Raw genomic sequence first — 14,184 nt, forward strand, 5'->3', positions numbered from 1 at the left:
CTTCAATTTTGTGACCACAAACACAATTAGCAGTGCTTCGTACTCTATGTTTGAGTAGGTTTGCTCCACTGGTGTCAACTTTCTCGATACATATATAACTGGATGTCCTTCTTGCGAAAAACCCCGCCAATGGTTTTTTCAGAAGCGTCAGTAGTAACTGTTGCTTCTTTTTGTAAACTGTATGACTGTACAAATGGGTTAGCAAATATTTCATTTTTAATGTCTTCAGAGGTTTTTTGTTGCTTTGTGCCCCATGAGAAATCGCTACTTGTCTTTTAAGGGTAGCATTTTTGTTGCAAAATCAGGAATTATTCTTCCGTAAAAACTTGCTAGCTCAACAAACGTTTCAAGTTGTTTGTTGTTAGTTGGTGTTTTTTGCATTTTTTTATTTTTTCAATATATTTGTGATCTGGTGCTATTTGTTCCTTTGAAGTGGATTATCCTAAAAAGCTAACACTATCGATTATTTTTGAGTTAAATTTTTTCTCATTAACATTAAAATTTTCCTCAAGTAGTCGACTCTTGACTGCAAGCATTCTCTTGTCGAAATGCTCCTTATTAGTTCCAAACAAAAACACATCGTCATGAACGATCAAAACGCCTGTGAATCCTTTGAGTGTTGATTCGATGCAATTCTGGAAGTTTGAAGAAGAGTTTTTCAATCCCTGAGGCAGTCGGCACTTCTTGAACAGTCCCTGAGTTGTGTTGATTGTGCATATAACTTTTGCCTCTTCGTCATGTTCAATTTGATAATAGGGATCCGAGAGGTCAATTTTGCCAAAGTATGAGGCCCCATGTAGGTTGTGGGAGATTGTCTCCACGCCTGGTTTTGAGTAGTCCTCATCCATCACCTTGCCATTGATATGCACTTTCAAGTCCACGCAAAGTCTCAGTTCTCCACTCTTCTCTCTCTGCCACACCACTGGAGATGCATTAGTGACTCCTCCTGGCTGAACCGGTCCAAAGATGACCTGTCTGACCATTTGTTCCAACTTATCTGTGACCTTGTTTTGAAGAGATAGAGGGATTTTTCTGGCTTTGCAAAACATTGGCTGTGATCCTGGTATCAGCTTCACATGAGCTTTGTAGCCCCTTACAGCAGGTAGGTGCTCGGTTGTGATTGTGTTCACACCGTGCTTGGGTAGAAGGTCTCTACCGAGTAGCCCAAATTCTTTACCATACTGCACAACTGCTAGTTGTTTTTGTGTGAGCCTGCTTCCGTTTCACTCAACGTCACAAGTAAGGGACCCCAGAAGCGTTAATTGATGAGCATCATAAGCTTCGAGATGTCTTATATTAATATCCAACTTAGATTTACCAAACTCAGTCCATATTTTTGATGATATTACAGTGCCATCTGCACATGCGTCTACCTGCATTTTTACTTTGCAGTTATTTAATGAGATACATTCCCATGTAGCAGACATGCTAAAGATTTGTTCTTTAGTATAAAACATTCACATCTCAGATGATGGAGATTATTGCTCTGAAGAAATATTTTCTTCGCAAAAGCTGTTCTGTTTATTGTACTTACCTGAAATTGGCTGGGGTTTACTTCTACACATTTTTGAGAAGTGTCCCACCTTTTCACAGGTGTTGCATTTTCTAATTAGCGCTGGACAGGGTCTATTAGAGTGTTGCTTATCTCCACACCTAGTGAACGTATTGTTGCTTTTTTAGCCGTAAGTTTTTTCATTTGGCTTTTGAAAGGTCTTTTTGAAATTGAACCCAACTTCTTCTTTCCAGTAAAAGGCTTATTGCCTGATGAAGAACTTGCAAAAACCATTGCCTGACCTCTGAACTGTAAACTCTCGGTCAATTCAGTAATCGACATTGTTGGTTTTGATTTAATACCGTCTAGTAGTCTAAGTTCTGCTTCGGGGTCCCTCAAACCTGAGATAAACATTATTTTTACCAGCTCTTCTTCGAGGTTGGACGCTGTTTTGAGTTTTGTGAAGTCACAATAGCGTGCTTCATCTCTACGGCGTTCTAGGAAATTGTCGTCTGACTCCCCTACACCTTGTATTACGGACATAAATTTAGCCCTTTCTGCCGTTACTACTCTCTTTTTAGGTGAAATATAGTTTTGAATTGCCAATCTGATGTCCTTATACGGAGTGCCTATTAAAATCTTAGGACTAATTATGCTCCTAAGTTTAATAATTGCATCTTGCCCGCACATATCAAGGAAGAGATTGGTTACCTGTAGGTCTTGTACAGTACCATCCGTGTTGATTTTTTCCTTTTTCTTCTCTGCTCGACATTTGCCACGAAAGACAAAATCCACGCAATAGCTGATTCTGCATTCTGTAGATCCAAAAATTCTCTGTCTGTAGTTGGCCTTGACACCATTCTCGTGGTCAACAACACGGGTCAAAAGAATTCAAAGAGTTGATTTTTAAATTAAAATTGGACCTGAAATTATAAAAAAAATTAGCTCGTATTTATAGTAGTTATCTACGCGAAGATATGCAAAGAAAATTTAGATTAGCTAAATATATTTTACTTGATTGACATGTGAATAGATCTTAGTTCCGAATCCGTGAAGTGATCTTCTATTTTCACCAACATTTCATTAGAGGTACAATCGACTTCATTAGTTGGAGTTCGGCGGGTGTGAGAATCAGTTTTCTGTTGTTGGGAGAATTTACTTCTGACATATGATTGATAGATCAATAAAATAATGATAGCGCCAAAAGAAATTTAGAGTTTAGTTTTATGGCCATTACTTATCGACATAGCAACAAAGTTCGTCAGTTAAGTTCTTGTATTGTTCTTTGAAACTTTAATAAATGAAACTTCTAAGTTTCTTGATGATTCTTTGAAACCATCACCTTACCCATATTACCATTAAAGTTATAACCGTGATTGATACCCCGATTTCCCTTTAATCCTATACCGATGTAATTGAGAGTTAAATGTCTTTTAGTTTTTTGCTGAATAAGATTCCTTGAATTGTTTTCGAACCGTTTTGATTGGAGGAATAGCTGTCAAAAATATACACACACTGTTTTTGTTACGGTGAAGGGAAAACCATGAAATGGATTTTGAACTACTTAGCATTACTATCGTCTACCGGTAAAAATTTTGCGAGTAGATTTACTCTTTTGTAACCACGTTTCACTTTTCCTATCTTAATACATTGTATGTGTAAAACTTAGTTACAAAGTTTAAGGATGAAAAAGTGGTTCCCTATATGGAAAATTCAGTAAGAGATGAAAAATGTAATCTACAAAAAACCACCATAAACAGAGCATTCCACAAGGAGTTTTGCGGCATATTATTTGCAGAACAATCCCTCATTTTATTAATTTCATAAGATTAAACCGTAAAACGAAAACATTTTGTGATATGCTCTTACCGCCGAACGTAAGGATTTTCACACTTTTTTGGAAGTATTTTCCATTTTAGTTTATTTAGTTGCTGCGTAGAAACTACCTGTATTTTAAAAGCTTTCCATATTGGGCATCAAAAGGTGGTGGGAAGTGCGAGCCACATTCCTTGTAACTAGTTTTGTTTTTGTTTTGGTGCCGGTACACGCTAGTAATGACAGTTTTTTCAGAGATATTTTACTGTGATTTTCGTCTGAAAAGAATAAAAATTGACTATATCATAACCTGTTCATACTAAAAACACACACTGAGAAATACTGTGATTCAGCGCTGATTTACTATTTTACAATGGCCCAAAAAGAGCGACAAGAAGAAAAGACCAGCCAATACATGTAACGTATAGAAATGTATCTCTAAAAAAAATAACTCGAGTTGTGCTTTTACCACCTAACTCAGGGCATAGTGTTAATGCAGGCTTAAATTTTCAATTTGAAAACAAACTAGATCGAATCAAACAGAAGACAAAAATCCAACGAAGAAAGAGTAGCAAACAGGGCGATTGCAAAGTAAGCCGATAGGCAAGCAAGCCGACAGAAAAGAAAGCCGAAGGTTATGTAATAGTTATGTAATCTATCAGAAATAATACATTGTCAGCCGCTACAATCAATACTGCGCGTAGTATTATAGTGCATAATGTACTCCAATGCACCAAAGAAACAAAAATGCGTCAATTTTCAGACATCTAGTGGGTACGGGCCTCAGCAGACCGCTGTCCATGGCCATGCCTCTCATCCGCTGTGGAGTGTAATCCGGAAATAGCGGACCGGTTATCGCGGCGAAGCCGCGACGCGCGCGAAGCGCGTCCACCGGCCCGCCAGGGGCAACTTAAAATACGTTTATCCGAAATTTTTTCGGCTTACTTGACCTCATTTTCAAAATTCGGCTTGCTTGCCTATCGGCTTGCTTGACCGCCACCGTTCCACTTATATATTTATTTCTGAGTGAATAAAAATCTGAGCACAAGTACATCCAGTTTACGTTTGACTGGAAATACTCTACTATGAGCGATTGAAATTGCACAAAAAATTGTAATTGCTGAAGAAAACCTGAAAATGATTTTGCGAAGTTTTGTACTTTTTAGAGCGCAAGAATTTGGGGTTTGAGCGCACTAAGTTCTGTACGTTAACCATTTCGGCATGTGTATGGTCTGCACATTGTTTACATTGTGCACAGGAAAAAACACAGACATTTTTTGCCTATGAAGGTGTGGATCTGATCAATTTCTTGGTTGATCGTGTTTCAAATCTTTCTTGTGAAGGTATCGGAAAGAACATAAATGGACTGTTCTGCTTGTAGGATGTCAGCTGCCATGTACTTTGAGTCTCACGTGGCTGCAGAGAAGGAAGCAATGCGAGCCAAATGTCTCTACAGGTGTCCACACTGCAAAGAAGTCAGTATCATCTTGGGTCTAGGAATTAACGGACAAGTTATAAGTCGGGCATTTTCTTTAAATATGGATCGAACAAATGTCTTTTTATGTGTCCACTTTTTTTTCAAATTTCAAAAATTTGGTACATTATGAAGCAGCAGTCCAGCTTAACAGTTCTGAAGACAATTTCCGAAACCTCAATTTTCTGTAACTCTCAAGAAAAAGAAGTAATTTTAACTGGGTTACATTTGCCACACTAACAGAATTATAGAAACTGGTTTCATTGTAATGGCTTTGCGCCATATAGCCATGAATAAAATTTAGTACTTTTGGAGTTCCTTTCCAAAATGAAGTAATTTCAATTTTGAAACAACCAAAAATTTCGGATTGATTAACTTTGCTCCAGAATCGCAACAGACCAACCACACTCGCTGACAAGCAAGGTTCAGCAAGTAAAATTTCCGAGGCAAAAAACAGACTCATAATTTGAAAAGAGATTTTCTGATTAACTCTTAATTTGAAAATAGCAAAAATTCCGACTTGAAAATGTTTGGCAATCAAAAGTTGAGCTTGATAAACTACGTTGACCAAAATCCAGAGCGGATACCCTGAGTCCAACAAAAATCGAGCAGAAAAATTTGTCAGCGAAAGCCGACCATAAATAATTTATGCCGAGAAAAAGTCGGCCGTTAATAATTTGAGCCGAGCTAAAATTCAGATGTTCACCAAATTCGAGCTAAAATTGTTTCCTATCTGGGTCAAGCATTGTTTTTTCATAAGTCGAGGTCTAAAACTGTGATATTTCCATATTACGTCAAATGGGCCGCTAAGGAATATTCATGGCTCGAGAGGCATGGGCTAATGCGCTAAATGCGCAGCTCTTAATAGTCAATTGGGGATTTAACCGTGTGCTGGTGTTTTTTGGGGGGCTCTTTCCACCCAAAGTGCGTTGCAGATTTCTCTAAGGTTTTCATTTCCAAATCGTCCAGGATGAGGTCCATGACCAAAGACAGTTTTTTTCGAGACAGACGTGGATCGCAGACAGGGGAGCTCCGTGCGACCCAACTCATTGGCATGGAGAAAATTTAGGTAGCATATTTTGTCTGGCCAATACCAAATTTTTGTCCTGTTAGCTCTTGCCAATACACAAATTTCATTCTGGTCAGCCTGGCCAATACCCACATTCCAGTCTGTTCAGTCTGGTTGAAACCCACATTTTGGAATTTTTGGTCTGCTCAATGCCCATATTTGGGTCTGTTTGTTCGAAACAACGCGCAGGTCCAAAACCCAGAGGTCCAGCCAAAAGACGAGCCGGTCCTGCTTGAAACGTATAATTTTGCACTACATTGATTGTTTATCAAAATAACAGAAATCAATGGCAAGCATAACCTTTACTTCTAATTGATTACAATTCTTTACCACATTAGTTTTTGAATTTCGTAATATTTTTATTATCGACGTTTTTATCCAATAAGTTGAAAAAATAATTCATTTTCAATTCTTGTTCAAAAATTGAAACGAAATATTTATAAATTTTATTGGACGCTTTTGCGTCAGTGAGTGGGTTCGACGCAAAGTGTAAAATGGGGTCTCTTCGGTCTGGCCGGTTCGTTCTGGCCAATGGTCTGCGCAAGAGTTTGTTCGGTCTGGTCAATGGTTCGGCCTATGGTCTGTTCTCGGTCTGTTCGGTCTTGCCGATGGCTTGGAGTGGCAAACAACTACTAAAGTATGTATGATCTGGCCAAAGTTGGCCAAAGTCTGGTCGGTATGGTTAATACCCAGTTTTTGCTCTGGACAGTCTGGATCCCACTTACCGCGACTCAAATCCGTCTGGCAAAAAATAGCTGTCTTGGGTAGCGGACCTCATCTCGGGCATTCACTTTTTTTTAAAAAGTCCCAACTTTCTTTCCTCCACGAACACAATTTATTATTTTCAACACCAAGTGTGAAAAATGTAATGTGTCCTATGTATTCTTGTGTTTTTCTTGTGAACTATCATTAGAATGCAAAAAGCAACGTATTCAAATGTTTAATAGCCGCACAGCGATAGCTGGGGCTATTATTGGCATTCTCTAGGTTTTTTTACAATTCAAAGCTAATAGAGGCAGCAAAAATTATACAGATTTTGGATCAGAATATAACATATCAGTCTTCAATGAAAAGACGAATTTTTTTGATCTGTCTTTTGTAATGTTTTTTGAGACTGCAGATCTACAACGCTATTGCGGCTATTTTCTGGCAGTCTGTCAGCTATGTTTTTCATATTTTATCTTTCACATTTTATCAGCTATTGTGAACAATTATGTTTCAGATTGTTATTGAGCGAGCTCAAAACTACGCTAAACTGTTGACACGACTGTGGGAGGACAACGCCTGTGCGCGAATGCTGAGTGGGAGTTGGAAAGCGATGATAGATGAGATGGTCACCAGTAGAGAGGCTGCTCTCCAGCAAGTTATCGACAAACTGTAAGTGGCCATACGAAGATTAACAATAGCACTGATCATTTTCAGGTTTCAGATAGAAGTAATCCACTCCTGGTCAGACTTTCGCGCACTCGAAGTGCGCTGGAAGCCATCTTTGATAAGACCTCTCTGCGCCAAAATGAGCTCTCTCCTGAAAAGTTCCAGAACATTGTCCAGAAATTTGGGAAACTTTGCCCAGACCTTTTGCGGGCGTTCAGATTTCCGTGTTTTTAAAATCGACTGTAATAAGATTATTTTGTGTTCGCATTTGTCCCTGATCAAATTTTTGCCTGGCAAAGCTACCTCAGATGCAACTATTGTGTCCCGGCAAATGCAACTCTGATAATTCTACTGTGGGCTCGATTCCGTCTCTGATCGTCCTGGACAAAGAAGTGTGAATTTGAATCAAACAACTTTCAAGTCTTTTGTCAGGCTTTTTGTGGCCCTACTCCTGGCCATGCGGCCCTTTGTTCCAGTCATTTCTACATTGACTTTTGACACTACATTGAAATTTGGCTTTGAATTACCTCTTGTTTGCCCTATTCCTCAAACGGCTCAGGTTTCATTCACATAATTCATAAAAGCAACATTGCAACTTCTCCTTAATCGTTATAATTACCCAAAGGTCCCACGGATAAAAGAAAAATTGAAATCCCATTTGGAATCTCTCTCTCATGCATCATCAAGATAGTAAAATCGAAAAAAATGCTAATTTTGAAATTGGCCAAACTTTTACTTTTAACGTTATGTCATGCTGCCTCTGATAAGACCTCCGAGACCTCTGAGCTGCTTCTGATTGGAGCTTTATTCAATATTCCCTGGAAAGATTATTCAGTATGTTCGGCTAGTAATGTTTAACGTTGCCGGTCAGTAATTATTTTTAGAGTTTTAATCAATATTTTACCTAATGATGCTTTTAATGTTAGCAAAAAAGCTAAAGTGTTGAATAGAGCCAACGAGTAAAGCTTGTCAAGAGAACATTTAGAAGAAGTTTCCGACATTAATTGAGTTACTTTTATAGGTGAGTGACATTGTGCACCCAAGTGTCGCAGACTGTCTAGCACACTATGTTTGTTGATTATTCTATGCATTTTGAGCGCTACAAGCGCAGATATGAGCGCCATGGTGTTGTAATCAGTGAACACCTCGGTGTTGGACCTTGACCTTTGTTGATTCTCGTTTGCTGTTGGTTCTGAGAATTGGTTCTGTTGTTCGCATTCTTATATTGGTTCTGTTGTTCGGACTCTGAGAAGAGAGTTCTCATTTAAAAAGTAGATGCGTGTCTGATAACAGATTTTTATTGTGGTCTAGGGCACTGGTTAAAAAATTCAGTGACTTGAAATTTTATTTAAAATTGGTTCTGAGAATATATTAAAATACTTTTGAGAACATTAGCTCGTACTTTTTGTAGGTATCTATGCAAAAACGTACAGAATATCTTGTTTAGCTAAAAAAGTTTTACTTGATTAGTTTGTGGAATAGATTTTGGTTCCATTGCCGCACGTACGTGAATTTCTTTTTTCGTTACTTTTCCTGCAACTGAGTTCAACTGTTTACCGTTAGTGGACGTTAAACTCAGGTTTCTATGTGTGGGAGAAATTAGCCTCTGACATCTGATTGATAGATCAGTAAGATATTGACAGCACCCAGACAAAATTAGAATTTGAGTCAAGTTTAAACTTTAAGGCCATTATCTATCCATCCCACATTAGAAACAGTGAGGTAATTTTTTCTTTTGATATTCAAAACAGTGACACACTCCCTTCCTTTTTAAGTAAGTTTGCCACGACAGGTTCTCCAAATCTATCTGGTTCTTTTTTAGTTTTGCTTAATATTTTCATGATCCCAGAAGGTTGCTTCGTTTCAAGTGTTGAGGTATGTTCATGGGTAATAGGTTGTGCCTCGTCTGTATCTGTGATGCTCTCAACGTCTACGTCAATAGATTGCTGATCAGTACGTTCTCTCTAGATGTATTCAGAATCCAGCAGATTAATTCAGTTGTAAGAAACAAGCTTTGTATTTTTTTTCTAACTTTTGAAAGAGAACTCTCACTTTTCACCCCCATATTTTGATGAGTATCGTTGCGTCATCAATGAGCGCTGTAGAAAAGGTACAAAGGACATACTCAGTTATGGACCCCAGGCTTAATTGGCCCGTTCATTTTCTGAACTGCGAGCTCTGCGTGTCTCTTTGCTAATAGATATCACATCCCAACATCTAAATCCCAGTTAATCACAGCATTGCTTTAGGTCAACGCTTTCAAACTTTAGAAGATCGACCAATTCTCACGCATTGATCTCACTTATGTAAACCTTTACTGTTTGTGAAGTTCTCTTTCCCGCTTCGAAGTTTTCTATCCAATCTGAACTTGCATCTATAACTAATAAGATGTTTCCTTGTTCTTTGACAGAGGCCGATTCTAGATAGAGACATTCTAAATTTTCTGCTTCTGGCAAAAAATTTTTTCCCCCAGGGCAGACATGTTTCTAGCTTATGTCGTTTTGGGATATATTCATATGGCGAGGTCAATAAATTTGAGAAGTTCTTGGTCAGATTGTGCCGTGATTTTTTATTCGTGACGATTTGGTTTCAATTTTGTGACCATGAAGATAAGTGCCACTTTCTCGTTCCAAATATTGGGTTAATTGTGCTCCCAATATTTTTCAGGAGACTTATATTACAAGATAACTATGAGATGTTATCATGGTTGCTTTTATACTAAAGCTATATGGCTGAAAAAAGGGCGAGCAGATAATTCAAATTTGACATTTTAAAAAATTTGCTATTTTTTTTTTAAAAAAATGGTAAAATTGGGTCTCGTTTATAGGTTTCTTTTGTATAGAAGAAACTGGCATCATTCCTCTATAGAAATTGTCATTATGGTCTTCTGTTTAGAGGCGAATGCTTTTCCTTCTTCGGAGGGAGAGGGGGGAGAGTAACAATGAAAAAAAAACAATTTGCGACTGATAAACTGATTGATTTCTCTTCATTGATTGTAATTCTTTTAGTCGAGTTCTGACAGCAAGCACTCGTTTGTGGTACTGTTTATTTGGGATATCTGCTCATATACAAGGTAATCATCTAGAAAGAAAACCGCACCCTCGATTCCTTAGAGTTGACTCAACGCAGTTCTGGATGATCAGCAAAGTCTTTCAGGACCGGATCATCTTGAAAAATCTTTGGGATATGTTAATTTTGCTTAATTCTCTTGCAGCTTCGTCTAACACAAAAAGATAAAAATTTGTCTGATAATATATTTTACCAAAGTAATTCCATAGAGATCACCGAGGATTGAGTTGTTGCGCTATTGATTTTTGGAAGCTTCTTTTTGAACCTGTCCTAGTGACCAGAGATATCTTTTTGGTCTTGCAGAACTTTAGCTGCGGTCCTAGAATGAGTTCCATTTGCACTTTGTATTCTTTAACAACAGATAGTCGAAAATGGGAGGCTGTCTTGAGGCCCTATGTTAATATAAAACCCTCCAAAGACGAATTGCGCAAATGACGTTATTGTTGCGTATATTTACTTGTAGCTGAAATTTTCCAATCTCAATCTGATTGTATGGTAATATCGCGGTGCATTTAGGCAGCTGTCACCAACTGAGACATTTTGATTTTTTGTCTCTTTCTTTGACTTACTCCCAACTATGTTGATGGTATGTTGAGCACTTTCTACCGAATACAGTATGTTGTCACGTCCATTTGGGATAAAGTTTGAGCACACAACTAACCTTCTGCCTCGCAAACGTTCCTTTGTTGTTGAAGCCTGACTTAGGCTAGGTTTTACTTTTGCACATTTCTATAAAAAAACATACCTCTTCACAGGTGTTATATGATTTGTTCCATGCTTGCTGATGAGTGGCTTCCCTCAACACCTATTACACAATATACTTTTGCTTTGTATGCCAGTGAATTGTCTAATTCCTTTTTATCAAGGTATTCTTGAAGCTATTCCTAAATTTTTCTTTTAGTGCAAAGGCCTCTTTAGCTGATGAAAAGCTTGCAAAAATCACTGCCGGACTTCTGAACTGTGGACTCTCGGTCATTTAATTAATAGAAACTTTTGTTTAGTTTTATTATGGTCTTTTCCTAATTTCGCTTCAGGGTCTTTCAAACCTGAGATCAATTTCATTTTTACCACCTCTTCGGCTATGCCTTGGCCAACGGACATAAGTTTTACGCTCCCTGGAGAGATGCAGTTTTGATTAGTTTTTCTGATCTCTTTTCAAAGAACGTTTTTTACCTTCATAATGCTCACATGGTTGCCAAAAATCAGAAGTGCGTCTTGGCTGTACCTTCTATGAAATACATTTATTACCTGAAAGTCCGCGACAATCAGTATCATAGGTATTGATTTCGAACACGTTCTTCTTTGTGCGACATTTCGCTACAAGACGCAGTACAGGATTCAGCATTCTTCTGATCCAATTTTCGGCGGTCGGTCGGTGATCTGAAAAACGCTGTCGCGATCTCGAGCACGGACCAAAAGAACTCAAAAGGTTTTAAATTAATTTAACATCGTTTTTGACAAAAATTGCTCGTTATTATTGATACTTATCTTTGCAAAAAATGAAAATTTATGTTAGCTTCAAAAACATTACTTGAATGGAATGCGAAAAAGATTTCGGTTCAGTTTCTTGGACGTAACTGGCTTTTTCCGTTACTTTTTTGCAACTGAACTCATCTGTCTAAAGTTAGTGTACGTTTGAAAAAATTTCAATGGGTCGAAAAATAATATAAAAAAGCACCCATACGAAATTAGAATTTTAATCAAGTTTATATTTAAAATATTTATCGACACAAAGTCGATTGATGGAAAAATTTGTTATCAACTCAATATCAGAGTTCGTCAGTTTAGGCCTTCTTTTGCCTTATGAAATTCCATCAAAAGTAAACTAGAACTTCTCTAATGTTGAAAGCCGTCAAAATTTGTTTGGTCTGAGAGAGTCTGCTCAGAAACTTTTTTAGAATTCGGACGCTTTATTCGTTCAATGCAGCAGTTTAAAATATTTGTGGCATGCTTGAGGTTTTGACAGTGGTTTGATAGTTATAGATAGGTTCCTTTGGCCGTTTTGAGATACCTCAATTTGTGTGACAATTGATATAAAACTGATAGCGTTGAATTGAAGACTTAATATTGTCAAAATTTTACAAAAATTGGCCGAAAATGATATTCAAATTGACAATTTAATTTGTCATGCAATCCTATAGAGTGAACAAACAGTAGTATGTTTCTTGACTTTAACCAGGAAACTGTGCATTATTTTTAACCAGTGACCCTGTCACGTGAATCGAACGAACATGTCCAAAGATCCACACTCCTTGTCACTCTTTTACATATCAACCTTCTTTTCTGTTGTTTTTTTATTTGCAAATGTTAACAACTTGTCCCGGAAACAGTTTGAATTCTTGACCAGTAGTTCTCCTGTGAAATACAAGGCAAATTATGTCTTGTTTCGTGTGTTGAGACTTGTGAAGACATTGTAAAGACATTCTAAAGAATTGTGACGTCTAAATAAATTCTCGAACAAGACTTGCTAGGTTTTGATTCAAGTTTTGACCAGGACTTGGCAAGTGTTGAGCCGAATTTGGGCTCAGACTTTACAAATCTTGACTGAAATCATGACCACGAGTTCACAGTAGTTAACTTTTGCGCAGTTAAAAACAAAATGGAGCGTTGAGAAGATTTTATCTATAATTAAAGCATTTTAAAATTAGCTAAAACTGAGAACATATTTTTGGACTTATTTGTTAATCTGCGCAAAATAACTCTGAATTGAGCATTCATTAAAATAAAATAACTTATATATTATCTCGAAACGTTTTTTCAAAGGCGCACAGTAGAGGCCGTAACTTATTTAGGCCATATCAGAAATTTGAAAATCCCTATCGAGTGAACTTCGTGGAAGTGCTCGCATTTTCGCGTTTGTCTTTTGCCACTCTTGAGAGTTTTTGAAGGCAAGCCTTTGTAAATGGCGTCCCCTTTCTTTCGCTACGAAACAAAAGAAAAAGCATCAGTGATAATTGTTACCACGACTTGACTAAAGAACTGTCAATTTTTGGCCAAGGTTTGCTCAAGACTTTTATGTCTTGTGTAAGTTTTGGCTGAAACGTGTCAATTCTGAGCCAAGTCTTGCACTGTGTAGGCCTAGACTTGATCGAGAATTGTAAAGTCTTGGCCAAGACTTGACCCAGGACTCGCCAAGACTTGAGACTTGATCAAGGCGTGCCAATTCTAAAAATTGAAATTACGAGAGCTGTGATACATTGCTGATCCAAGACATGCCTTGTCACTGAATCAGAACTGATAAAGACGTGACGCTAATTCCGGGACATTTAGACGGAAATCAAAGAAAGCCTAATTAGTAATTAATTTCAGAAAATTCGAAAAGCTAAAAAAGGGTTAAAAATACAGAATTTTTTCGACTACCCATATCACTGCTCACAAGAACATTTACGTCTCTGATCTAGTATGTCTCAAATAGTTACTAATGAAATTCGTGCAATAATTTTTAGTCAAAGTGAAATCAACTACAATTGTGGAACTTGGCTACGTTTATCTGTGAATATACGTGACGAAAATCATGTTTTCCGTCACTTGTTTCCATGATTTGCCATTTTCATCCTGGACATTTGACACCAAAATTGCATATATAGACTGAATGAGTATAGTGATTGAGAATTGATCTGTGCGTTTTTTCTGTAGCATCACAGGTCACTTTGGAAAGTTAAAATGTTCAGTGAAGGTTCATCAGTTATTGTTATCATTTAGGTGGGAAATGCACTTAGACTTTGAGAAGGCAGCGGCCCATTTGCTCAAGAACTTTGGCAGCAAGATCAAAGAGAACGAGTTGGAAGCAATTGACTACCATAATGCTCTGTTAAAGCTGCATGATGTAAACGTCCCACATTTTAATAAGAAAATCAGAACTTTTTTGGGAGAATTTGTTGCATTAATCGG

At 37.6% G+C, this 14,184-nt stretch overlaps 1 protein-coding gene across 3 annotated transcripts in view; it reads left to right on the forward strand.

Annotated features, from left to right (window-relative positions):
- The window catches only part of LOC142337024 (uncharacterized), a 175,348-nt gene that overhangs the window by 55,877 nt on the left and 105,287 nt on the right, over positions 1 to 14,184 (forward strand). For all 3 annotated transcript variants that reach the window (XM_075386056.1, XM_075386057.1, XM_075386058.1), the window contains exons 7-9: positions 4,689 to 4,782; positions 7,073 to 7,227; positions 13,996 to 14,119. In XM_075386056.1, coding sequence (XP_075242171.1) covers positions 4,689 to 4,782; positions 7,073 to 7,227; positions 13,996 to 14,119 — 373 coding nt within the window. The remainder of the gene's footprint in view (positions 1 to 4,688; positions 4,783 to 7,072; positions 7,228 to 13,995; positions 14,120 to 14,184) is intronic.

The sequence above is a fragment of the Convolutriloba macropyga genome, chromosome 3 (assembly GCF_964194025.1).
Source record: "Convolutriloba macropyga chromosome 3, txConMacr16.3, whole genome shotgun sequence".
NCBI classification, from domain to species: domain Eukaryota; kingdom Metazoa; phylum Xenacoelomorpha; order Acoela; family Convolutidae; genus Convolutriloba; species Convolutriloba macropyga.